Source organism: Bacidia gigantensis (assembly GCF_019456465.1).
Source record: "Bacidia gigantensis strain McMullin 20006 chromosome Unknown contig_134, whole genome shotgun sequence".
Taxonomy (NCBI): domain Eukaryota; kingdom Fungi; phylum Ascomycota; class Lecanoromycetes; order Lecanorales; family Ramalinaceae; genus Bacidia; species Bacidia gigantensis.
The window spans coordinates 1,783,000-1,804,620 of NW_025408593.1; the positions used below are offsets into that span (position 1 = coordinate 1,783,000).

Consider the following 21,621-nt stretch of genomic DNA (forward strand, 5'->3'; position numbering starts at 1 on the left):
GAGGTCGGCAGTGCCATTTCAGACTCGTAACATAGATAGAGCGGTTAATAATTTATCCGCTCCGAGTCTATCAACGACGTCACTCATTGAAGTCTTGGCAGTTCCGCGGGATTCTTTGTTGACACGCTTGCACCTTCTACCTTCTACCTCGACACCTCGTATCAACATGCACGGTGGAGAGCCTCATCTCCGTCATGCGGCAGCTGATGCAGTCGAGGGTTCTCGTGCATGCGGGGAAGATGCAAGTGTTGATGCAGTGAGCGACGTGAATGGACCGGTAAGCAACGGGTCCAAGCGGTGCCCCATCAAATGGAAGCCGAGAACATGGGACTGCGCGGCAGTAAACGGTCATGTTATTCTATTTACACAGTGAATAGCCTGTCACAGGGCCATAATTCGTGTTCCTCGTCGGCGTGGCAATGGCAATATCTCGGATGGGGGGGATATAAAATGGCTGAAGAGTCCTTGGAAGTTCAACAACAGAAGTAGTACAAGACCGGACTCCTACTGCAATCACCATGAAAGGACTTGGTATCGAACAGGTCGGCCTCCTATGCTTGAGTGGTCTGGCTCTGGCCGCCACCATTGAGGACTGCCCTGGCTACACAGCATCCAATGTTCAAAAGACATACACAGGTCTTACAGCCACCCTGAATCTTGCCAGCAAAGCATGCAATTATTTGGGGTATGATGTCAGCCCTTTGAAGCTACAGGTCGACTATCAGACAGGTAAGTAGTCTACCCAACTCGAATGACGTCGCGACTAATGCCTTTCAGATAAGCGACTACATGTCAAGATCTCCGATGCCGAAGCCAAAGGATACGAAGTACCAGAGACAGTCGTCTCGAGACCATCACTTGGCCTTGCAAGCCCAGACAGTGGAGATCTTGAGTTTACCTACACGGAAAAGCCTTTTAGCTTCGCAGTTCAGCGACGAAGCACGTCTGAGGCTCTCTTCAACACCAGTGGCGCTAACTTAGTTTATGAATCTCAGTACATTCGCTTACGGACATCACTGCCCAAGGCGACGAATCTTTACGGCCTCGGCGAACATACAGATCCATTCCGTCTGGGTACAGAGAGCTATACTCGTACTCTCTGGTCGCGTGACGCATATGAGATTCCTCCTGGTACCAATTTGTACGGCAATCATCCGGTCTACTTCGAAGGTCGTGGCGACAACAATACTCACGGAGTGTTCTTGCTCAACTCAAACGGCATGGACATTAAAATTACCAGCGATTTTGGTAACTCTTACTTAGAGTACAATACCCTTGGCGGCGTGCTTGACTTCTACTTTCTCGCTGGGCCAGGACCGATCGATGTCGCACGCCAGTATGCTGAAGTCGTTGGGCTTCCGGCTATGATGCCCTATTGGGGCCTTGGTATGGTATCCGTTACCTTTGGCATGCGTCTGACTAACTCGTTAAGGATTCCATCAATGTCGCTACGGCTATCAAGATGTCTATGAGGTTGCAGGTGTCATTTCAAACTACAGCGCCGCCAACATCCCGCTCGAAACTATGTGGACTGATATTGACTACATGGATCATCGCAAGGTATTCACTCTCGATGCTGAACGATTTCCCCTCGAAAAAGTCCGCGAGCTTGTTGAATACCTCCACGACGATGATCAGCATTACATCGTGATGGTTGACCCTGCTGTTGCGTATCAGGACTACGCAGGATTCAACGATGGTAAATCAGCAGGGATCTTCATGAAAAATGGCGATGGGTCAATCTACCAAGGTGTGGTCTGGCCTGGTGTCGCCGCTTTCCCAGATTGGTTCAATCCGGCAACGAAAGATTACTGGAACAGCCAATTCGCCGAATTTTTCAGCGCCGACACAGGTGTCGACATCGACGGACTCTGGATTGATATGAACGAAGCTTCGAACTTCTGCCCAGATCCATGTACAGATGCTGCTGGTTATGCTGCTGCGAATGGCTTTCCGCCTTCTCCACCACCTGTACGCGACGGGTCTCCAATCCCACTTCCTGGCTTCCCACTGGATTTCCAGCCGCCATCAAAGTTCAGACGACAGAATGCGGAACCAATAGGCCTACCAAATCGCGACTTCTTGACCCCTCCGTATCAAATCAAGAACGAGGCCGGCTCACTCAGCAACCACACGATCCCCACCAATCTCATTCACGCTGGCGATAAACCTTACGCAGAATACGATACCCACAACCTTTATGGTACAATGATGTCTGAAGTCTCTCGTACGGCTATGCTCGCACGACGCCCTTCAGTCCGCCCTCTGATCATCACACGCAGCACGTTCGCAGGTGCCGGTCGCTATGTTGGACATTGGTTAGGGGACAACGCCGCGACCTGGGCTCTGTACAAGACAAGCATTGCAGAGCAACTAGCATTCGCCGGTATCTACCAACTACCAATGGTCGGGTCAGACGTATGCGGCTTCGCAGGTAATACCACGGAGAACCTTTGTGCTCGCTGGGCAATGCTCGGCGCATTCAGCACCTTCTACCGAAACCATGCTGAGCTTGGAACAATATCTCAGGAGTTCTACCGCTGGGAATCTGTTGCTACTGCAGCACGGAAAGCTATTGATATCCGTTACCGCTTGCTTGACTACCTCTATACTGCTATGGCGCAACAGGCCAAAGATGGTACGCCCACACTATATCCACTGTGGTACCTCTATCCTGGCGACTTCAACACCTATGCGATTGACACGCAATTCTTCTTCGGGTCTGCGGTTCTCGTATCCCCCGTCATCGATGAGGACTCTACCAGTGTCACCATCTACCTACCCAAAGACACCTTCTATGACTGGTACACACTTACTCCCGTTCAAGGCACTGGCGCGATGACAACGCTCAACGGCGTCGACTTCACCACCATACCTCTGCACATCCGCGGTCGTAGCATTATTCCATTACGCAGCGAGAGCGCTATGACCACGACAGCCCTTCGCAAGAAGGACTTCTCAATTTTAATCGCTCCGGGCAGCGATGGGACCGCTTCCGGCACCCTCTACCTCGATGACGGTGAAAGCCTTCAGCAAGCTGCGACAAGTGACATTACCTTCACTTTTGGAAACGGAAAGTTCTCAATGGCTGGAAAGTTCGGCTATGCGGCTGGCGTCAACGTTGTGGAGGTCGTGGTGCTTGGCCAAAAGACTAAGCCGTACTCTGTCATCTGCGATGGAATGCCTTTGGCGCCTGATGCCGTGGCGTATAATGAGACGACCCAGGTTGTGACTGCACGTGTGGTGAAGGGACTTGATAAGGGCTTTCAGATGAGTGGCTTTGCTTGAAAAGTATGTCTAAAAGTATGTGTGAGGTAGGTTCAGCCCGTGTAGGATTGAGAAGTGGGTCAAGCCAATCTTTACGCCAATCGAGCACGCACGCACATTTCCTTTCATTTTTCTTACAAAATATTTGCATCTTCTTTCCTTCTTCTTTTCTCATCCATCCATTCATTCAACCACTTTTACCCCACCCCCATCCAATCTCATCAAAGAAAATGACACGCACAAGATTCACCTTCCCCACCTCCTGCAACCCCCCCGAAGACACTTCCTGCTGCTGCCACGAACCCTATTGCACGCAGCTTTCATGCCTCGAAGCGCAAGCTCAAGTGCGCCAATTCCGCCTCCTCCACCCCATCCCCCCCATTCCCCTCATCCCCCGCTACAGATGCGGCCAATTCAACAGATACTGGCCCCACTGCCCCGAATACGTCGATGGAGAGGGCGATACGTGCCCGCGCCATCGTTCGGGCTTTGAACCTGCCGGCCGCGCTAGATATGCTGCTAACCCCGGCGGAATGGGATTTCGCCTCGCTGACGATTGGTTGGGTGGGAGGGACGGGAGGGACGGGAGGGACGGGAGGGTTGGGGCGGGTTTTGGCGTTGTTGGTGATGGGAGGGTCCATTCGGAGCTGGTGGTTGAAAGATTTGGAGGGGGAGGGAGCGGGAGAGGGAGCGGGGGAGGGACGGTTCCAAACTACCTAGTCTGCCCCCGTTGCCAGAGACGTGGGATAAGCGCGCGTTGCCTGCACTGTTATCCCGCGCGCCGTCGTGAGGGGTTGTTGGGAAGCAGCATCCCGCCCCCTCCCCCTCGACCTGCTTTTGTGAACCAAGCACCCAGTGGTCACGATATAGCTATTAGGAGGGCTTGGGGGTTTGGGGGGTTTGGGGGGTTTGGGGCTGATGCCGCCGCTCTATTCGGATTCGCGCATCCCGATATCGGAGGGCATGAATACCACCACCACCGCCTCGGTGTAGACCCGCCTCCGTACTCTCGCTACCCGCGCTCTGAGGCCGCGCCGTTGACACCGGATCCCCTCCCCTGCCGCGACTGTGGGCCCCATTACTGGGCATTCGGCACATTGTGCTCCTCATGCGACCCCGAGCGCCGCCCGTCTCGAGATGGCGGGCCAGGCTCGGATAACGGTCCTATGAGGCACCACGCGCCTCCCGCCAGCTCATGGGGTCGTCGCCGGCCCCCACCCCCGCCGCCGCCATACACCCGCGACCCTAATCCGCCGCCTTATTCTTTCCGCGCGCCAGCAGTGAGGCCGGTGGGGGCCGGGGCGGGGGCGGCGCCGACTGTCACGTTCAGCGAGGAGAAGATTCGCTCGTTGCGCTTCGAGCGGTACACGGAAAGCACTGAGAGGAGGATCAGGGCGGAAAGGGAGGAGGGCGAGGTTAGGGAACGGGTGGTGGAGAGACGGCAGGTTGTGTTGAGGAGGGAGGAGGTGGAACGGTTGGAACGGGTGGAGGAGAGGGAGAGGGTGGAAAGGGTGGAGAGGCAGAAGGAGGAGGGGAGGAAGAGGTTGGAGAGGCAGAGAAAGGGGCAGGGGATGGGGGGGTTGGAGTGGGAGAGGGTGGCGAGGGAGGAGAGGTGGATGAGGGAACAGAGGGAACGGGTGAGGAGGGAGGAGGAGAGGGAGAGGATGAGGGAGGAGGAGAGGAGGGCACGGGTGAGGAGGGTGCGGGAGAGGGATATTAGGAGGAGGATGGGCATGAATAGGTGGTTCAAGGGAGGGGAAGAGGGGGGTGAAGAGGGGGAGAAGGCGGGTGAAGAGGAGGTAAAAGAGGAGAAGGAAGGGAAGGAGGGGGGGGGAGGGGAAGGAGGAAGGGAAAGGGAGGAAAGAAGGGGAGGATAGTGAGGCTGAGCCAGACAGGACTGTGACGACGAGGAATAAACCGAGGTATAGATTTTGACCCGGAAGTCTTTTGAGAAGGACTCGCTGCGTCCGGATGGCGTGGGGTCGTTGGCAGAGGTTGGTGAAGGGCGTTTTGGTGCTTGCTCAACAGAGTTTGCGTTTATTTTCTTTCTCGTTTCCGGTTGCATGCGGTTTCATTCGGTGTATCTTGTGTGGATTGTGCATACTTTAGAGTTCTTTGTGTTGGGACGTTGGGAAGAGTGCGTGATGGGTTGTGGTAGCGTAATATTTAGTGACTCCCACGAGAAGAGGAGAGAAGAGAGGGATATGTAGGTTCTGTTGGTGTTTGCTTTGTCTGCTAGGGGTCTAATCTTTTCTTATTGAATATAGATTCTGGTGGAAATTGGAACAGTTTAACTGAAATGTCTCGACTTGAGGTGCATTTCATGCGGCGGGTAATGTATTTCTTGACGGAGTGATAAGTCGGTGTAGTATGTTATGCTTAGGTCCTGTCCAGGATGTGGGATAGTTACGATCAACTGCGTCATGGTAAGGTACTGCAATGAGCAGTCACCACCGCGTTTCCAAATAGACTAGATAAAATAGGACTGCGATGAACCTGTCGGCGCCATCTGAACGAAAGTTGAAACCAGTATTCGCCATGTTTCCAGGTACGAAAAAGTCTATTCTTCGGAAAGATCGACGACTTCAACGCCACGAACTCGCTTCGAAGGCGCTGCTCCCTCAGAGTCATCGTGTACTCGCTTTCTGATATTTGAATTCCCCGATGTCCTGGTCAGAACGGTGCGATCGAACGCTCTCTTTGTCATCTCCTCTAAAATAGCATGATCGAGAGGGACGCCAGATCCTTTCGTCTTGAGACTGAAAGCGTTTAGGAGCTCAAGGTACTTGTCGCCAAGAAGCTGGAGTTTGCCTTTTTTGTGAAGATAGTGTAGAATCATTGCCACGTCCTTGCAATCTTCTTTCCAATGACTGACTTGCATGTTCCACAGCTTGTGGACTTTAGTCACGTTCAGCGGGTAGGGAGGCCCTTGCGAGTCTACTATCTTGACGGACCACTCTCGAGATGAACTTTTTTTTGAATTTCTGGGCTACGTGATCCCGATCGGTTTTGGTTGGGAGATTGATACACGTTTGTTCGGTGTTCGACATTAGAAAGTCGTTGACTTGGTCACAAAGAGGACACTTGCACCCTCTGATTGAGTTTTTATACCAGTAAGGCGGTTGCGGCGGCATATCTTTGACGTAGATATGGACGAGAGATGTGATAGACGTCGTGTAAAACTGCTCATATCGTTGGGGCATCTTTTCGAATGAGACTTCAGACGGCGGCAGCCATCTCCAAAACTCCATAAATAGATGAAATATCTTTTCGCCAACCATTTGGTGACTCAGGTCGTTAAGTGCTTCGAGAAGACTGATAGCGGCGTCTTCCAGTTGCAGTTTCTCGAAAGTTCGCAAAACGCCTACAATGAACAGCACTTCTCCAGTGCCTCCCATGTAACAAGTATCTAATTTGACAGTCTTGTGTTGGCAACCTCTACGCTTGAATTTCTCATCGCCTAAACGATTCTGCAAACCGAGTGCTTTGCGAATTACTTCGACAAAGTCAGGGCTTATGTCGTTCCACATGCGCTGGGCAAAATTGGTCGACAGTTCGCCTTTCGACACTGCATCTGCGGTGCATTCGAGAAGTGACTTGATGCATTCCGTCGAAAAAAGTGACCTTTCGATGAGTGGAACGAGTACAGAAAGGAGGAAGCTCTCCCCGCCAGGTCGTTTACGAATGTTGAACAACATCTTTGCTTCCGTCGTACTTGCGAAGACTCTTGATTCCTGCCTTACTTCAGGTGTAGCAGCCAGAAGCAGATCGCGTTCAACTTTCTTCATGTCATAGTTTAGGGATGGCTGCGATTGCAAGAGCTCTGTACCTCCAGCTATGTAGTTGTCGATGGCCTTCAATCTGGTCCAAAGGTCCGATACACGCGGTAGCAAAGCCTTGACGCTATTGAAAGTATAAGCGGACGCTGTTGATGCATAGTTGACAGTCAGCTCACCTTGAGTTCCATTCTACCGCGTTAGGAAAGCCGAGCCCTCGCGAGAGCTTGTGAAAAAGGCTTGGTTGCAGGATGTTGCAGTTTTTATTCCTGAATATTGATTGCAGCAACTCTGCATTGTGGAAGCGGATGGCGATATCGACGAAGTAATCAAGGTCAGCCGTTATTGCCGGCTTCTCTTGTTCGCTAGGTCAGCTTTGACCCTGCTGGCTTGTCATCGCAACTTACTACTGTAAACCTCGGCCAAGGTCAAAAGATTCTTTCTGGCATCTTCCATCTGCGGGTCATTGTCGAATTGTCGGTTCAGAATGCCAGCCCATTTGCCGAATTGAACAGTGCTCGCGTCAGAGATGAAACTGTGTAGGCAATGAGAAGGCACCACAACGAGGCAGCTGCGGCGATAAAAGTGATTCGCAATCCCCTCTCCTCCATCAGTCTGCCCTTCATATTTCTCATCGTCAGGCTCTTGATTCTCGAAGTCAAGACCTTGCAACTCGTCAAAGCGCAGACCCATCATCACGTCTTCTTCCTCGACATCAATATTCTCAGCAATGTCCTCACCTTTGATCGTGAATATCCTGAGCAAATCTATATGTTTGAAGGATTGTTTGATAATTTCATGGAATCCCTTACTTTTCCCACTGCAATTACCGCCTATCGCATATTCAAAATTGGCACAAAAGAGGCGAAAGCCGTACTTGTGAGCTGCTTCAAGCAGGCACGTTGCACGTTTGTGGTCCAGACCAGTCAAGGAGTCTATGCCAAAGTTTCCTTCCGAATATTCGTAGTCCAGAATGTGGATAAGCTTTTCATGCTGATGGTGGTCCACTTCGTACTTACTCCATCGCGAAAATATGTGGTCAATCGTTTGCTTGTGGTTGGTGGCAAAATTGGAAGGACAGCTTGACTGGAGTGAGGTCGTTTGATAGACAAGGTTGTACGTCAAAAGTAAACGATATCCAGAAGTGACGGGAAGGATTACGTGATCCAGACCTGAGTACCAAGACATAAAGCTGTATTCATATTCGCTGGCTTTACAAGTCGCGAGTTCTATCTCCTGCGATCCAGCTTTCACGAGAACACCCCCACCGAGATGTTCGGATGGAAGGGCGATGACCAAAGTTGCGAGCACACCGGGTTGCTCTTTGGCGCTTTGAAATGTCAGCATGAATACATTAGGCGTCCAGAAGCTTACTATCGATGGGAATCGGCATGATCGCCAGGCCCATCTAAGTGCATCCGGTAGAATTCATGGCGAAGGTTCGCCGAAGATCCCAAATCCAATTGCTGAGCAGCTAATGAAGCCAGTTCCTGGATAGTTTGAGACCACTTTGGATTGTTTAATTGGACCTGGCTCGACTCCAGCGCCCACGATCTTTGAAACCCGTCATTGGTAGTGGTTTTGTTACCTTCGTCCAGGGGCGTTTTGTGGCTGATGCGGATGATGTCGACTGCATCGCGGTCCGAAAGTGGGAGGCCAATCTTTCCGATACCCTCAACTACCAATCCAGGGTTGACAGCTTGAGGCAGAGGTCCTGAGGTCGCGAATGTTCCTGGACCAATGCTGCTGAGAGCCTCACGTAGGGTGTCCCTGATGTCACTACTATAGTCACCATTGTCTGACGATGATACGGTCTCTGATCCCGCATGACTGCCATCACTGCCGCGACTAGTGGTCTTACATGGACGGATGTTGCACTCCATAGGCCAATAGGAAGATGAAGCATCCACACCAAGTCAAGAGACTCCGACGCGTCTAGATTAACGCGCTAGCGACAGCACGTGATGTTATCGATAAGCCGCTCTCTTAGAGCCCCCTCGCCCATACGCCCTCGACCACCCATCTCTGTTAGTCTTTCTCATATTCGTTCACATCTCTCCTTTTTCCACACTTGCGTAGACGTGCTGACACGGCTGCCTTTGATGTTGGTATGACTTCTTTGCTCTCATCGACGTTGATTAGCCGATCCCATGTCCGCAGACTGCATTTAGTATACTGAAAGCTATGAGCAGTGCCGAGTTAACGACGATTACGTGTAATGACTTTGGTAACGAAGCTACAGCGAAGTCGGAGAATCCGATATGGCAATTGAGACCCTCGCACGGATATGTTAGCACACTCACCTTCTTCATGTGCATATCGTCATGGCCGTGACTGAGAGATGTGCGCCGAGATGTGCTGATGATCCTATCGCTCGTCCAACAACCTACAGGCCGCTCCTCCACTCAAAGGCCCCTTCAAAATCGAACAAAATCGCCCACAAAGGGCAAAATCCGCCATCGGAGCAACCACCCTGTGCAATTGCAATCGACAGAAAAGGGCCGTTTTACACTATGGTAGATGCGCGCCAATAGCAATGGCCCTCCCAAGCCTTTCGGCCTCCCCCACAAAAGTACTACAACCCGCACTTGCCGTGTCACTTGCTAAAAATCGACATTTCCGCCACCATCAGGCGGCCGCTAGAAGACCCAAGGAAGCCATTTGCTGCAGCTAGGAGATATTTCTCGACGCTAAGAGCACATGGTAGGGACTAATCCTCCGAGACAAGCCCCCTCGGTTAGATGTCAGCAAATAGCCTGCTTCATGTTGCCCTTCAGCTCCGGAGATCTCAGATAACATACGAAAAAGACTTTACATCCATGCAATACGCAGGTACACACGGCTGGCCGGGCCGTCTGCAGCTTTACTGGCAGCGAATCATTTTTTTCTCCGACATGGCTAGTGGCTTTGATTATGCACTAAAATTTTCGGCTTTCTGGTCGTCAACGCTATCACGTCAGAGGAAGCACTTGCAGGATCGGGAACGGGACGTTTAAGATTGTGATTGTTACTGATATGCCTCCTGACTTCTTCAAGACGAGCTCTCTGCCTCAAAATCCCACCAGAGTCCTTGATTCTTCCAGAAGGGAGGACATCGAAGCACAATGCACGAATACGTCTTTTCCGAGCCTGAAGGGGGTGATCAGTCTCAAGGATGGGCATTACTGGCAGTCACCTGGGCCTTCGTCACCTTCGCCACATTCACCACCATTCTGCGACTCTTCGTTCGCGCCAAGTTGACGCACAACGTTGGATCCGATGATTGGGTGATGGTGGTAGCTTTGGTAAGTTATGGAAAACCATACAGGATAGCGTAGATCACGGTGTGAACAGAGTCGCTGATGATGACCATAGATCACGACTGTCCTCGGTGCTGGATTTGTCACTTGCGAAGTTATAGTCGGAGGCCTTGGTCGCCATTCATACTACCTTACCTATGCACAGAAAAGGAACTTCACAGCCATAGGCTGGGCCGATTGGATACAAACCTTTGTCACTCTGGCCCTGATGAAAATCTCCATATGCCTATTTCTTCTTCGCCTTGTGGACAAGAGGAAGCTCAGACTAGCCCTCTGGGGCATGATTGGATTCCTCACGCTCTTCACAAGTGTCTTCACCTTCTTGTTCCTAGGAGTCTGCAGACCGCTGAAGGCACACTGGGACATCCGCATACCAAATGCAGTCTGTCTCGAGGATTTGCAAATCGAGAACATCACGCTGGCACAAGGAGGTATGTTGAAGGAACCTGACCTACAATATGTGTACCTGCTTACAATATCAGTCCTCTCAGCATTCACAGACGTCATATTGTCTTTGTTCCCCCTAGTCTTCCTCAAAGGCCTCCAAGTCAGCCTTCGCACAAAGATCGCTCTATGCCTACTGATGGGTTTGGGTATTATGTAAGTACTCACAGCGCCCAAGACGCCAGCAGTGACTAATGTTCAAACAGCACCGCGGTCTGCGCTATCGTCCGTACCGCCCTCTCTGGCGCCTTGACCAATCCTGACCTCACTTGTAAGTCTCCTCCTTTCTCTTCCCTACTATATCACTAATATACTACTCTAGGGGCCATATCCGCCAACCTAGCCTGGCGCCTGCCCGAAGTCAACATCGGCATTGCCTGCGCAAACGCCCCCATCCTACGCCCTCTCTACCTCTTCTTCCGCGGCCGCCTCGATACAAGCCGAAGCAAGAAAGCCAGCACAAGTGGCGCGAGCGCAGACCGCTTCGTCATGCCAGGAAATGCGAGGTGGAAGCGAGGTTCAACTACTCTGCACGGCAGTGCCAGTGTGGCATCGGAGGAGGGGAAAGAAGGGGAGTCATGACAGTACGATCTCGGAGAATGTTGATTTGGAGCTCGGGCCGCAAGTGCCGCCTAAGGAGGGGTTGGGGACGAGGACGGATGCGTGGGCTTGATAGGGAAAGGAGAGGGGAGGAGGTCGCTGGCCGGCTTATGTGATTTAATGTGAAAAAGAGAGTGCTGACGTACTGTTGAGGACGAATGATGTATTTCCGGTCAACGGCTGTATATAGTACTGACGTACTTGTAAAGGCCTTTTGTTTTTCTATTAGGGCTCGTGCGATACGGCGCCGTTCCCCACTCGCCAACATTGCGAAAGTTGTATTCGTGAAGTTGGCGTCTCCAAGCCGCGCCAGAATCAGAAAGAGGCTATGCAAACCCACAGAATTTTGCTCGTGGGGCAGCCAGCATCAGGCAGCATTTACACTGCCGAGCCCTGGTACAAGATACCTTTGATCATGCTAACCAGAAATAGTTAGAGGTGCGCCTTGACTGCCTCCATCAATTCCATCCATCCATCATTCATCACTGATATCACGAGCTACCTTGATGTGAGCCATGCATTCGAGAGGTGACGCTTACCAATATCAACCTTTGGGGCCTCATGGAGATGTCAGCGATATTCGCCTACTTAGTTTGTTCGCCGGGGAGTGGACCAGCCCTATAAGATGCACGTTGAAGATCGTCAGGCACAATTCCCTCGGTCCTGAAAAAATTCCGGAGTATGAAGCTCTATCGTACACATGGGGTAATCCTCAAAATGATTAGAGTCGTGACACTATCCGACATGATGAGCCAAAGCTTCAAAAGATCAGCATTGATGGCCACTCGATGGAGGTGGGTGATAATCTATATCAGGCACTTCTGCACCTCCGACAAGACATCACCAAACAGAAACGTACCCTTTGGATCGACGCCCTCTGTATTGACCAGGCAAATCTTCAAGAGCGAGGCGAGCAAGTGAAGCTGATGGGAGCGATCTTTAAGCAAGCCAAGCTTGTGATTGGCTGGCTCGGGGCTGCAAGTGAAACTACTGATCTAGCTTTTGACTCTATTGAAGAAATCTGTTTTGCTTTGAAGGCTAAGACGTGGGAGTATTTAACCCAGCATTGTCAGATGTCACCTGAGGACATTACTGAAAAGAACATGGACCAGATACTATTCCCAAGAACTAGAGACTCCAGCAGGCAGCGAATCTTTCATAAGGGTCCTCTCATGGTTTCAGATAGTGATCAAAACCGATACCATATGGGGATACTGCTGCGCTTCACCAAAGGCAATGTATATGATGGAGCCATGCCGTCATCGACGCACGTAGAAACGATTTGGACTACTGGAGGTGCTCTGGCAAAGGCCATTCTTTCGCACGACCATTCATTCTCAGACTCGATGGAATACTCTGACCGACTCAAGGCGCTGCGCGCAGTATTCAGGCGAAGCTTTTGGAAAAGGCTATGGATACACAATGAGATGCAGACCGCTTCGAAGCTTCATTTGATGTGTGGTCGCAGATACTTGCCCATCGAGTGGTTATGGCCATTACTCCTAGACCGTGTGGCGCACTGGGGCCGCGACATTGCTTCGAATTCTCTTCTTGGCATGAGCAAGCAATTCACCGAGCCAATCTGCCATGCGATAAATCCTGGACTCGAAGCTTTGAGAGCACATAACATGCCGAGGTTACCGATATTAGGTCAACAATTGATTCGTTCATCCGGCAAGCTCTGCACAGATCCTCGTGATTACGTGTTTGCAAATATCAGTACATCGAGACCTATTGATATAAAGGTGGATTATGCGAAAGATACACGTGTCGTTTACATTAATGCCACACGAGCAATCATAAGCCAGCAGCAGAGTATAAGCATCATTGGCCTCAGCTCCACCAAAGCCGTCAACAAAGACATGGCAGAAACTCGTCTCAGTCTTCCCTCTTGGGTACCACACTTCGAGGAGGCTCTGGACGAACCTAGACTGTACTCCTCATACGACATAGCTCAGCAGCTCTACAGTGCCGGCGGCCCGTTGCATACCTCTGTAAATGCAAATTGTGACGATTCCCACGATCGTCTTTTTGTCAGTGGCACATTTCTTGGGGAGATCCAAGCGTTACAACAGCTTGGCGATCTTCCCATGGAGCATCCCATCTTAGCAATTGGAATAGTCTGTGCACTCCAGAAACCTCAACAGACAGAAGAGACCGAATCACAAGCTATATCGAACGACGAGTTCTTTCAGAGGGTAAAGACGCTCTTTGCAGACCAATTCCCAGACAGCGCCCACTATGGCCGCCGAATCTCACAAAACAAGAGTGCTTATGAAACCTTCGAAAGGGCTTCGAAATCAATCATTAAGGCATTCCTGGAAGATGCCCCTAAGGAGAATAGTCTAAATCCTACTTTCCCCGGCCTGCCTGGTGCATTCGGTACGCATCTGATGCTCACGGCGAACAACAAAGCCTTTTGCATCACTAACCGCAATATGTTCGCTCTTGCGGACTCCGGAACTGAGATAGGTGATCGCGTTTTCGTCGCGAGGGGCTCATATCATCCTTTCATCGTTCGTCCAGCGATGGGAGTTGAGCTATCAGACGACGTGAGTTTTGGGGAAAAGGCCAATGATTCCAACGATAGCGGTACAGAACTTTATGAGCTTGTGAGTAGCGCGTACGTGCACGGTATCATGGATGGAGAAGTCATACAGATGATCCAAGAAGGGAAGATTCAGGAGGAGGAAATCTGCTTTGTCTGATGATACGCGGACATCGTCCAGAGTGGCAGATCTTCCACAGTCCGTCCGCTCTTAAAGCTTCGATATTGAACGTATTATGAAGTATAGTCCGTATTCTAGCAAACAAGCCCGCCTCTAATCTAATGGCTGCGCAGTTGGAACATAACCGTGTAAGGTATCAATGGCAAAAACAAGGGGCTGTTGCGTGCGTCAACACCCGACAGACAGGACACTCCACGAGCTCTTGTTATGAAATACCCAGAAGTCAGGGAAGTAGAATTGAAAGTGGCCGAACTAGCTCAATCGCACGACATCAGGGGCCAAAACCCGTCCTCAGCTAGTTGTGAGGTACTCTCAATTATTCACCCTACCTCTCATCAACTCACCCTCGAAGTTGATTCAACACAAGTCCGCGCGGCTCTACAATCTTTACAGAGAAGAAAAAAAAAACAAGAGCCTCGTATGTCACCCAATACAACACTTTCTGAGCTATCCTGTTGCTGCCGCGAAAAGCTGAGATCACATAATCCAGCATGACGGTATCGGACTTTCCGGCGCCAATTAATCGACCTCATCAGGTTCAAGTACAGAAGGCTCAATCTGCGAAGTGCGAATAACTTCTCGTGAAGCTAGTTCGGGACACTTCTGGTCAGCCGTCTTGGTGAGCGACTACTTGGTCAGATCTGGTCTGGTCAACATTACTGCCAGGCAGTGGCGAATTCGCAAAAAGGGGTCGGTGGGGTGGCAGATACGACTCTCTCCCCCCCGAGGTCTCTCGAAGCAGATGTTTACATCGCTGAGAAATAGCGTGTTTTAATATTGACTATTTGTGTGAAGAATGGGATTTGGCTGGGCAGATATGGACTACAGGTGACGCTGAAGATAGGTAATTAGATGAGAGATGTGGGAGAGGCATGAGTCTGTGAGACATTCTGAATCTTGTGAGAGTATTGAAGTGCTAGTGCGCTAGTCTCGCAAGGGTTTAATGCCATGTTTGTAGCTCGAGGACTGCTGCCTTGGTAAGTCTCCTTAGGTGATTTGCTGGGGCTGGGATATCCAGTATAAAACATCTCGGTACCGATCACTGGGGAAGAAGTCAAAGTACTGCAGCACTCGGGCTCAAGAGGCCTTGAATGATCTGTTCATTCCGTCTGCTGTCTGTAGCGCAATGTGAGAAGCCGCATGTCGTGATCGCACCCTCTGTTGTTGTAGACCAGACTGATGCTTGTTGTGATTTGAGATGGGAGATTGATCGGTACTAGACCTGGTAATGACAGAAATTAGAACATCATTTGGAAGTTGCGCAAACGCGCCATCCGTGGGTTTGGAGGATTTTTCAAGCAATGATTTTTCTGTATTTCGCCACCAACAAGGCGTGTCTCGAAGAACCATAGGATCTATCGCTACGTCTGCCACCTCACTTCATTCAACTGTAGAAGACGTCGTAACACTGTCAACATCGTGAAGCACCCGCCCTTATCACGGTTCCGTGTCATGCTCTAGGTACACGCCGTACACTCCTGGCACAAGAAGCTCGTGATGGAGTCTCCGACATCAACCCCATTATAATTGCGCAAGTTGCCTGTGCCTGGATATTGGATGAACGCATCACCATGCGCCGTGCACGTATTCGCCGACCTACATCACCGTCAGCTTTGCACAGCACAAACCGCCGCCCTTCGTGCAGAGCGGGGTTAGTACTCACGTCGTGAGACGGCAGAGAGCGCCCTTGTCTGGGCCGAAAGAGCCGATGTTGCGAAGACTGGATGTCGATGTCAGCCTTCTCTTCCATTCAAAGCGATCGATAGGGAAAGGGCGTACTATGGAGCCGTCAAGACAATGCACGTGTTGAAAGGCTGGACCTTGGCGCCGCAGGTGCCGGAGTAGTTGGCGCCGGTGCAGAGATAGATCTGTGCTTCGTCAGTGTTTTTGTTGCCAAGGGCTTCAAGATTCTGTGCCTCACATTGCCAGGAGTGCGCTTCTCCAGCGGGCTGGTCTCGACTGGGCTTGTTTCGAGGCGTCGGAGGATCTCGTCGCGCGTGATGGGCTCGAAGCCCGAGGGGAGTGCGTCGGGAGTTGGTGCACCGTATGCTGAAGTGGCGAGCGCAAGGACTGCTGTGGCGATGGCTGTGAAGAAACGCATGATGCTTGAGATTGAGTGGGATGTTGGTGATTGCTTCGCTTCTTTTGCGGATGTTGGTGATTCTGATAGTTGTTGAATAGAATCTTGGAGCAATGGGCAGCATGTCTTTATAGTTGAGAGTGGTGCACAATTCATGGTCTGGACCATATGCAGTATGCAACGTTGCAGAAGAATGGCTTCCGAGCACGCCGTTTTCGTGGAGGCGGTAAGCGCAGTATGTAAGATTCATTTATTTGCGGAGCTTTGTCAGTGAGACCTTACTTTCAAGAACCAATGGCAGCACATGAAATGCTATTCACTGATCAAAAACCTAATCGCTCCTCGACTTCTACTCCAATGGTATTCGACCACTCACATGTCATCAGGTTTGTCACAAGATTTCATGGCCTCGCAGTTGTCTAGTGCTGCTCAATTCGGCAACAAATGCGGACCTCATGCTCAACAAAGTAGACTCGAGGGCATGTTCGGGCACTGTAGCAGACTCGGAGGCATGTCCGCGTGGACAGAGCCCAATGAGCCGTACTCGTAAACACTCGCAAGGTCAGTGAGTGCCCAGGGCGTGGCTGCCATTGCTGTTTTTGGACAATGGTCTCTGCATCATGGCATGGGAACTTCACGTGGCAAAGCCGACTTCTCGTAGACGCGGGAGGTGACTAAGATTGCCATCGAATATGCAAGGCGCTTACATTCAGTGGCCAATTAACCGACCATCTCCGCAGACTATATGCATGATGGACGACCTGCAGCTGAATGCATGCCTCGTGAGTGCTGCTCGGTTAACATTCGTTGTAGAGGTAAGGTATGTCCAACCACCTTGCTCATGCTCGGCGTACCTAATCCGACTGCAGAATCTCGCGAGCGCCCCGTGGATATCCTGTGGCCTTTCCCTCCACAAGGCCTCAAGATCTGAGCGCTGGTCTTTCACCCACTCCACTCATCATGGCCTGGTCCTTTGACAGACCTCCAGGATAGCCGTAAAGAGGGTTAGAGATGCCATTGACCAGGCCCAGTGCAGAAGATGGGTCGTCGGGCTGTACCACGTTTGACAGTATTGCTTGCTGACTATCTGACTAAATCTTCAAAGCCGACTGTGACTTTTCATGGACGCCTTTGTTTCGAAGGTTCTGGATTTGTATTTAAAGTGGATGATTGGTATCGTTTGCCCCATTTGCGTAGGTCTCTTCCTGATCCCTGCATTTGTGTTGTTGGCCGGGCGGACCGAGCATTCCTTGTAGCTTGGATTGCATGCTTGCCTGGAATTATTGCCCCTTGTACGCTGGTCGCTTTCTGATCTCTGTATCTGTGGTTTGCCCGGGGGGGGAGTACTTCTCGTAATTGGGATGGAGTCTTTGCGTGGAGAGATCGTTTTCTGTGCGTTGACCCTCTTTCAATCCATGATGTTTGGTCGAGGTGGCGGAACATCTCTTGTAGCTGTGGTAGGAAGGTTGCTTGTTCCACCCCACTGACCCTGGCCTCTTTCAGTGATCTCCCTGCATCACGCTCATGGAAATCGTCGCCATCTCTTCTACTGTCGTCCCAGTGTTACAGCGTGAAAGAAGCAGATGGCTGGTAATGATCTTCATCGGTCCTCACGACTAGATTCTAGTCATTTGCTCGACCCTACTCCTCTGAGCGATCTCCTCGGGTCGCGCGGGTGTATTCTGTAGCCCCGTCTTCTCTTGTAACCCCATAGCTATAGTGTGGTGAATTTTGGCAGCCGACAACATTCTCTATCCGCTTCAGCGCGAGACGCATAGCCGTAGATCTTATGCTGTTTTCCACTCTGCACACATGCTTCTTCCGGCGCGTAACGGTGTGGAGGCTTCCTCCTCCTTCGCCCCTTCAAGAGTTACATACCCGCGGCGCTTGGTCGTCCCGGCTTCTTGGTCCCAGGTCAGGTGAGGTGAGGTCTGTAAGGGCGGGTGGTAGAAGCAAGCCGGTCTTGGAGATCGAAGCAACGAGAAATTGCTACATAGTGGGGAAAGAGGCATAAAGCACTGTAAAGTTCAGAAAGAGGTGGTTCCATGGCCTCTGATGAACTGGAAAGGCCCAGACGACGTACCTCGCTGGCGCTGGTCATTTCTGAGTTGTTGGAGAGCCGTGGACGTAAATTGATTGGAAGTTCTTCAAACTCGGCACAAAGATGATCCGCTCCGGAATTACTTACCGTCGCTGCCTTTTCCAAAAAAGAGGTACATCATTCAAGCTTTGCACGCGAGTCAAGTCTCTTCCAACAGGGACGACGAAGGCATAAAGCAGAAATGCCGCGCCAACTCATAGTACATCTTACGCAGCTCGATGACTGCAGATTTAAGGCAAAACGTGCGAACTGCGGAAAACGGGTAAATCGCGACACGAAGCACAGAACCCATAAACCTCAAGCAGGTCCTTCTGGTCTAAAGCAGGAATACCAAAATGTAGGAAAATTGCTCGACTCTAATCCGAATCCACGGGACACAGTATGAACCAAACCCACCCTCTGACCAAGAGCACAAATTCAAACAATCATCTTCACCAACCCCCTTCCATGCCCCAACATCTCACCCATATGCCCCTCCAGCCCCCCTCCTTCCCCACAGCCGCCTTGAACTCCTCAGGCAAGAACACCGCTTCCCCAAGCGCAAGCGTACTCGCCACCAATACTGCCACACCAACGAACGTCAGTTTCCATCAAAATCGCAGCATCTTACCGCACCAACAAGCGAGGGACCGAGGGAAAAGATATGAAAGGCACAAGGGTAAGGAATGGCAAGGGAGTGGACATACCTTCAAACATCACCTTCGCCTCCCCAGGCTTCTTGCCCGTGACCCGCGGCATGGGTTTCTGCTGCACGAGCGTCGAGAGCAAGATCTCGCTGCTTAGTGTCGCCGTCGCTGTACCCGTACCTTTCTTGCCCCCCTTACCCCCCAAGGCTTTTGTCTTGCGAGCCATGCCGGCCTGACTGCCTGAGCTTCGGCCCCCTCCCTGTCTTTGGTTGTTCATCGCTTTTGGTGCGCCTGGTGAGGAGGGTTGACTTCGGTCCTGAGCGTTTCTGTCCTGGCTACGCTGTTGTTGTGGCGGTATGCTTTGCTCGGGGGTGGGGGCGTTCATATCTCGCATGCCCTGGTTGGCGTTGCGGTCGCTCATGTCTGGCGCGTCTCTCGTTAGGCCATCCTGGCCGTTTGGAGGCTCTGCGTAAGCTTCGTTGAAGGGGGCATGTGGGGTAGCACGAGATGGCTGGCGCGGTTCGTGCGACGGTGGTGGAGCTCGCGCATCGTGGATCGGCTTTTGTGCGTCTTGACGGCCGAGGCCGTGAGGTTGCTGCGGTTGTTGTGGGTGCAGTGGTTGTCGAGGTTGCTGTTGTTGTTGTTGGGGCTGCTGTCGTTGTTGAGGATTTTGCGCGTGCTGTGCAGCCGGTTGATGCTGTTGCTGATGAGGCTGTGGTAGCCGGTGCTGTTGCTGCTGTTGGGGCTGTTGATGTTGTTGGGTTTTTGGCTGTTCTTGATGCTGTTGGGGCGGTTGATGCTGCGATTGCTGGTGCTGTTGGTGCTGTTGATGCTGCTGGGGTTGCCGCTGCTGCTGATGTTGCGGTGGCTGGTGCTGTTGATGCTGCTGGGGTTGTCGCTGCTGTTGATGGTGCGGTGGCTGGTGCTGTTGATTCTGCTGGGGTTGGTGGCGCTGTGATTGCTGTTGATGTTGAGGAGGCTGATGATGCTGTTGCTGCTGTTGCTGCTGAGGATCCTGTGACTGCTGGTGTTGCTGATGTTGTTGGGGCTGTTGATGCTGTACTTGCTGGTGCTGTTGATGTTGGTATTGCTGAGGTTGGTGGTGTTGTGGTTGCGGTGGATGCTGAAATTGTCTTGGAGGTTGTTGGTGCTGTGGTGTCTGATGCTGCAGGCTTTGATGTTGCGGGCTCGGATGTTGTGACATCTGGTGCTGTGGGTGCTGGCGTTGCTGCCCGCTCTGATTCAGCTGCGGGTGCTGCGGATGCTGTAGCTGCTGTGATTGTTGTGGAGAGAGCCCTGGACCTCGCCTTAGAGCTGATCCTGGCTGTAATATGTTGGGGATGGCTTGATGTTGCCCATTGCCACCAAAACCATCTTGCCCAAGAGGAGGAGGCTCCCGGAGTCGATCTTCCCCATGGTCAGCCATATTTTGTGCCTCCTCATCTCCGCGAGCGTGGCGTCCGAGATATGATTCTGGATGATTGTCTCCCTGCAACAACGGTCTCCCGGTTTCGCTTGGATTTCGGCGGACAGCACCGCTTCGTTGGGGTGATCGTCCCTGGCTCAGGCTCCTGGAAGCTGCTCGATAGTAAACACTGCCATGTCTACCGACTCCTGCAAGCTCAAGTGTCGTTGGAAGCTGGAGACTGTCTGATTGCCGGCCTTGGCCAAGACTCCCTTGATCCGTAGAGTCGAAAGGTGTGAACAGATCTCTGGGGTCAGAAGATCTTGATCTCGCAGACTGGGACTGCCCGAGGCTGGAATTGTCTGCAAAGTCCCCGCCTTGGGGCAGTACGAATTCATTTCTCTGCTGTTGCCGCCCGCGGTCTCTCATCTCCTGTTCCATGTCCACGTTTTCGTGATTGTTATCGTATTGGGTCTCGCCTACTTCTTGAGTCTCCTCTGAAGTGAAGTCTTGAAGGTACGTGGTTCGTTCATTGAGGTGTGGGTCGACAACAACTACATCAATCTCTGTTCTTTGCTCGCGTTGCCCGGTATCCTCAACCTGACCTTGGCCTGAAGACCTGAAGGACAGATCCATGATGGAAGGAAAGGGGATGCGCTTGACTTCCGTCAGCGTATATCAAGCCATTGCACGACACTAGTAAGATCGAACGACAAGCGAAGCCAAGCCAAATATGTAGTATTACACCAGCTTCTAAGACAGGTCTAGGCTCTCCGTGACCTTGTGATGCAAAGATCATGATGATTTGCTGACATTGCCAAGGCTGCCCCATAAGATGAGCAAATCTGACATTCGTGCCGCAGAGTAGAGTCACAAGACAAGCTCCGTAGTTGAGACTCGCTTGTATCTTGCCGAGAGCTTGTTGGGGGCCTTAAAGCTTACAGCTCGCGAATAAATGTCTCCGAAGCTGCAGAACACGTACTGCACGTATAGTCATATCTTAGCTGTCACAGCCCATGTTCCGATGGCAGCCACCAAACGGCATGGACGTTCTTTTTGGCTCAATCTCCGTGCTGATGATTCAGTGAAACTCCTAGGCTCCTACTCACATGGCTTCTCATAAGCAAAGTTCTCCGCAGCTGACGATCAGCGAACTCAGGCTTTTCATCAGGAACCGACCTTGACCTCGTTTTATTGGCAACAAAAATATGGGTCGCCAGTCGTCGTCCATCTTATTTGATACCTCCAACCCAGAGGTTCAGCTTCTGTATGAAGCATACGCTCCGCACGTTCA

General features: G+C 51.5%; 7 protein-coding genes across 7 annotated transcripts; 3 read left to right on the plus strand and 4 right to left on the minus strand.

The window, feature by feature from the left end:
• Nucleotides 1–518: 518 nt before the first annotated feature.
• KY384_002295 (uncharacterized protein) lies at nt 519–3,288 on the plus strand (the record flags this gene model as incomplete). The annotated part of the gene is made up of 3 exons (XM_044810818.1): nt 519–729; nt 778–1,336; nt 1,500–3,288. The coding sequence occupies 3 exons, from the start codon at nt 519–521 to the stop codon at nt 3,286–3,288; spliced, it is 2,559 nt and encodes an 852-aa protein (XP_044672792.1).
• A 2,539-nt stretch (nt 3,289–5,827) lies between these two features.
• KY384_002296 (uncharacterized protein) lies at nt 5,828–8,390 on the minus strand (the record flags this gene model as incomplete). Its single annotated transcript, XM_044810819.1, has 4 exons — nt 5,828–6,078; nt 6,176–7,170; nt 7,223–7,400; nt 7,451–8,390. The coding sequence occupies 4 exons, from the start codon at nt 8,388–8,390 to the stop codon at nt 5,828–5,830; spliced, it is 2,364 nt and encodes a 787-aa protein (XP_044672793.1).
• Nucleotides 8,391–8,416: 26 nt separating this feature from the next.
• KY384_002297 (uncharacterized protein) lies at nt 8,417–8,926 on the minus strand (the record flags this gene model as incomplete). The annotated part of the gene is made up of 1 exon (XM_044810820.1): nt 8,417–8,926. One exon carries the CDS (start codon nt 8,924–8,926, stop codon nt 8,417–8,419), a length of 510 nt encoding a protein of 169 aa, XP_044672794.1.
• Nucleotides 8,927–12,174: 3,248 nt separating this feature from the next.
• On the plus strand, nt 12,175–14,094 carry KY384_002298 (uncharacterized protein; the record flags this gene model as incomplete). The annotated part of the gene is made up of 1 exon (XM_044810821.1): nt 12,175–14,094. One exon carries the CDS (start codon nt 12,175–12,177, stop codon nt 14,092–14,094), a length of 1,920 nt encoding a protein of 639 aa, XP_044672795.1.
• Nucleotides 14,095–15,893: 1,799 nt separating this feature from the next.
• Nucleotides 15,894–16,351, minus strand: KY384_002299 (uncharacterized protein; the record flags this gene model as incomplete). Its single annotated transcript, XM_044810822.1, has 2 exons — nt 15,894–15,983; nt 16,037–16,351. The coding sequence occupies 2 exons, from the start codon at nt 16,349–16,351 to the stop codon at nt 15,894–15,896; spliced, it is 405 nt and encodes a 134-aa protein (XP_044672796.1).
• Nucleotides 16,352–18,713: 2,362 nt separating this feature from the next.
• KY384_002300 (uncharacterized protein) lies at nt 18,714–19,343 on the minus strand (the record flags this gene model as incomplete). Its single annotated transcript, XM_044810823.1, has 2 exons — nt 18,714–18,799; nt 18,983–19,343. The coding sequence occupies 2 exons, from the start codon at nt 19,341–19,343 to the stop codon at nt 18,714–18,716; spliced, it is 447 nt and encodes a 148-aa protein (XP_044672797.1).
• Nucleotides 19,344–19,429: 86 nt separating this feature from the next.
• On the plus strand, nt 19,430–20,611 carry KY384_002301 (uncharacterized protein; the record flags this gene model as incomplete). The annotated part of the gene is made up of 1 exon (XM_044810824.1): nt 19,430–20,611. The coding sequence occupies one exon, from the start codon at nt 19,430–19,432 to the stop codon at nt 20,609–20,611; it is 1,182 nt and encodes a 393-aa protein (XP_044672798.1).
• Nucleotides 20,612–21,621: the final 1,010 nt, after the last annotated feature.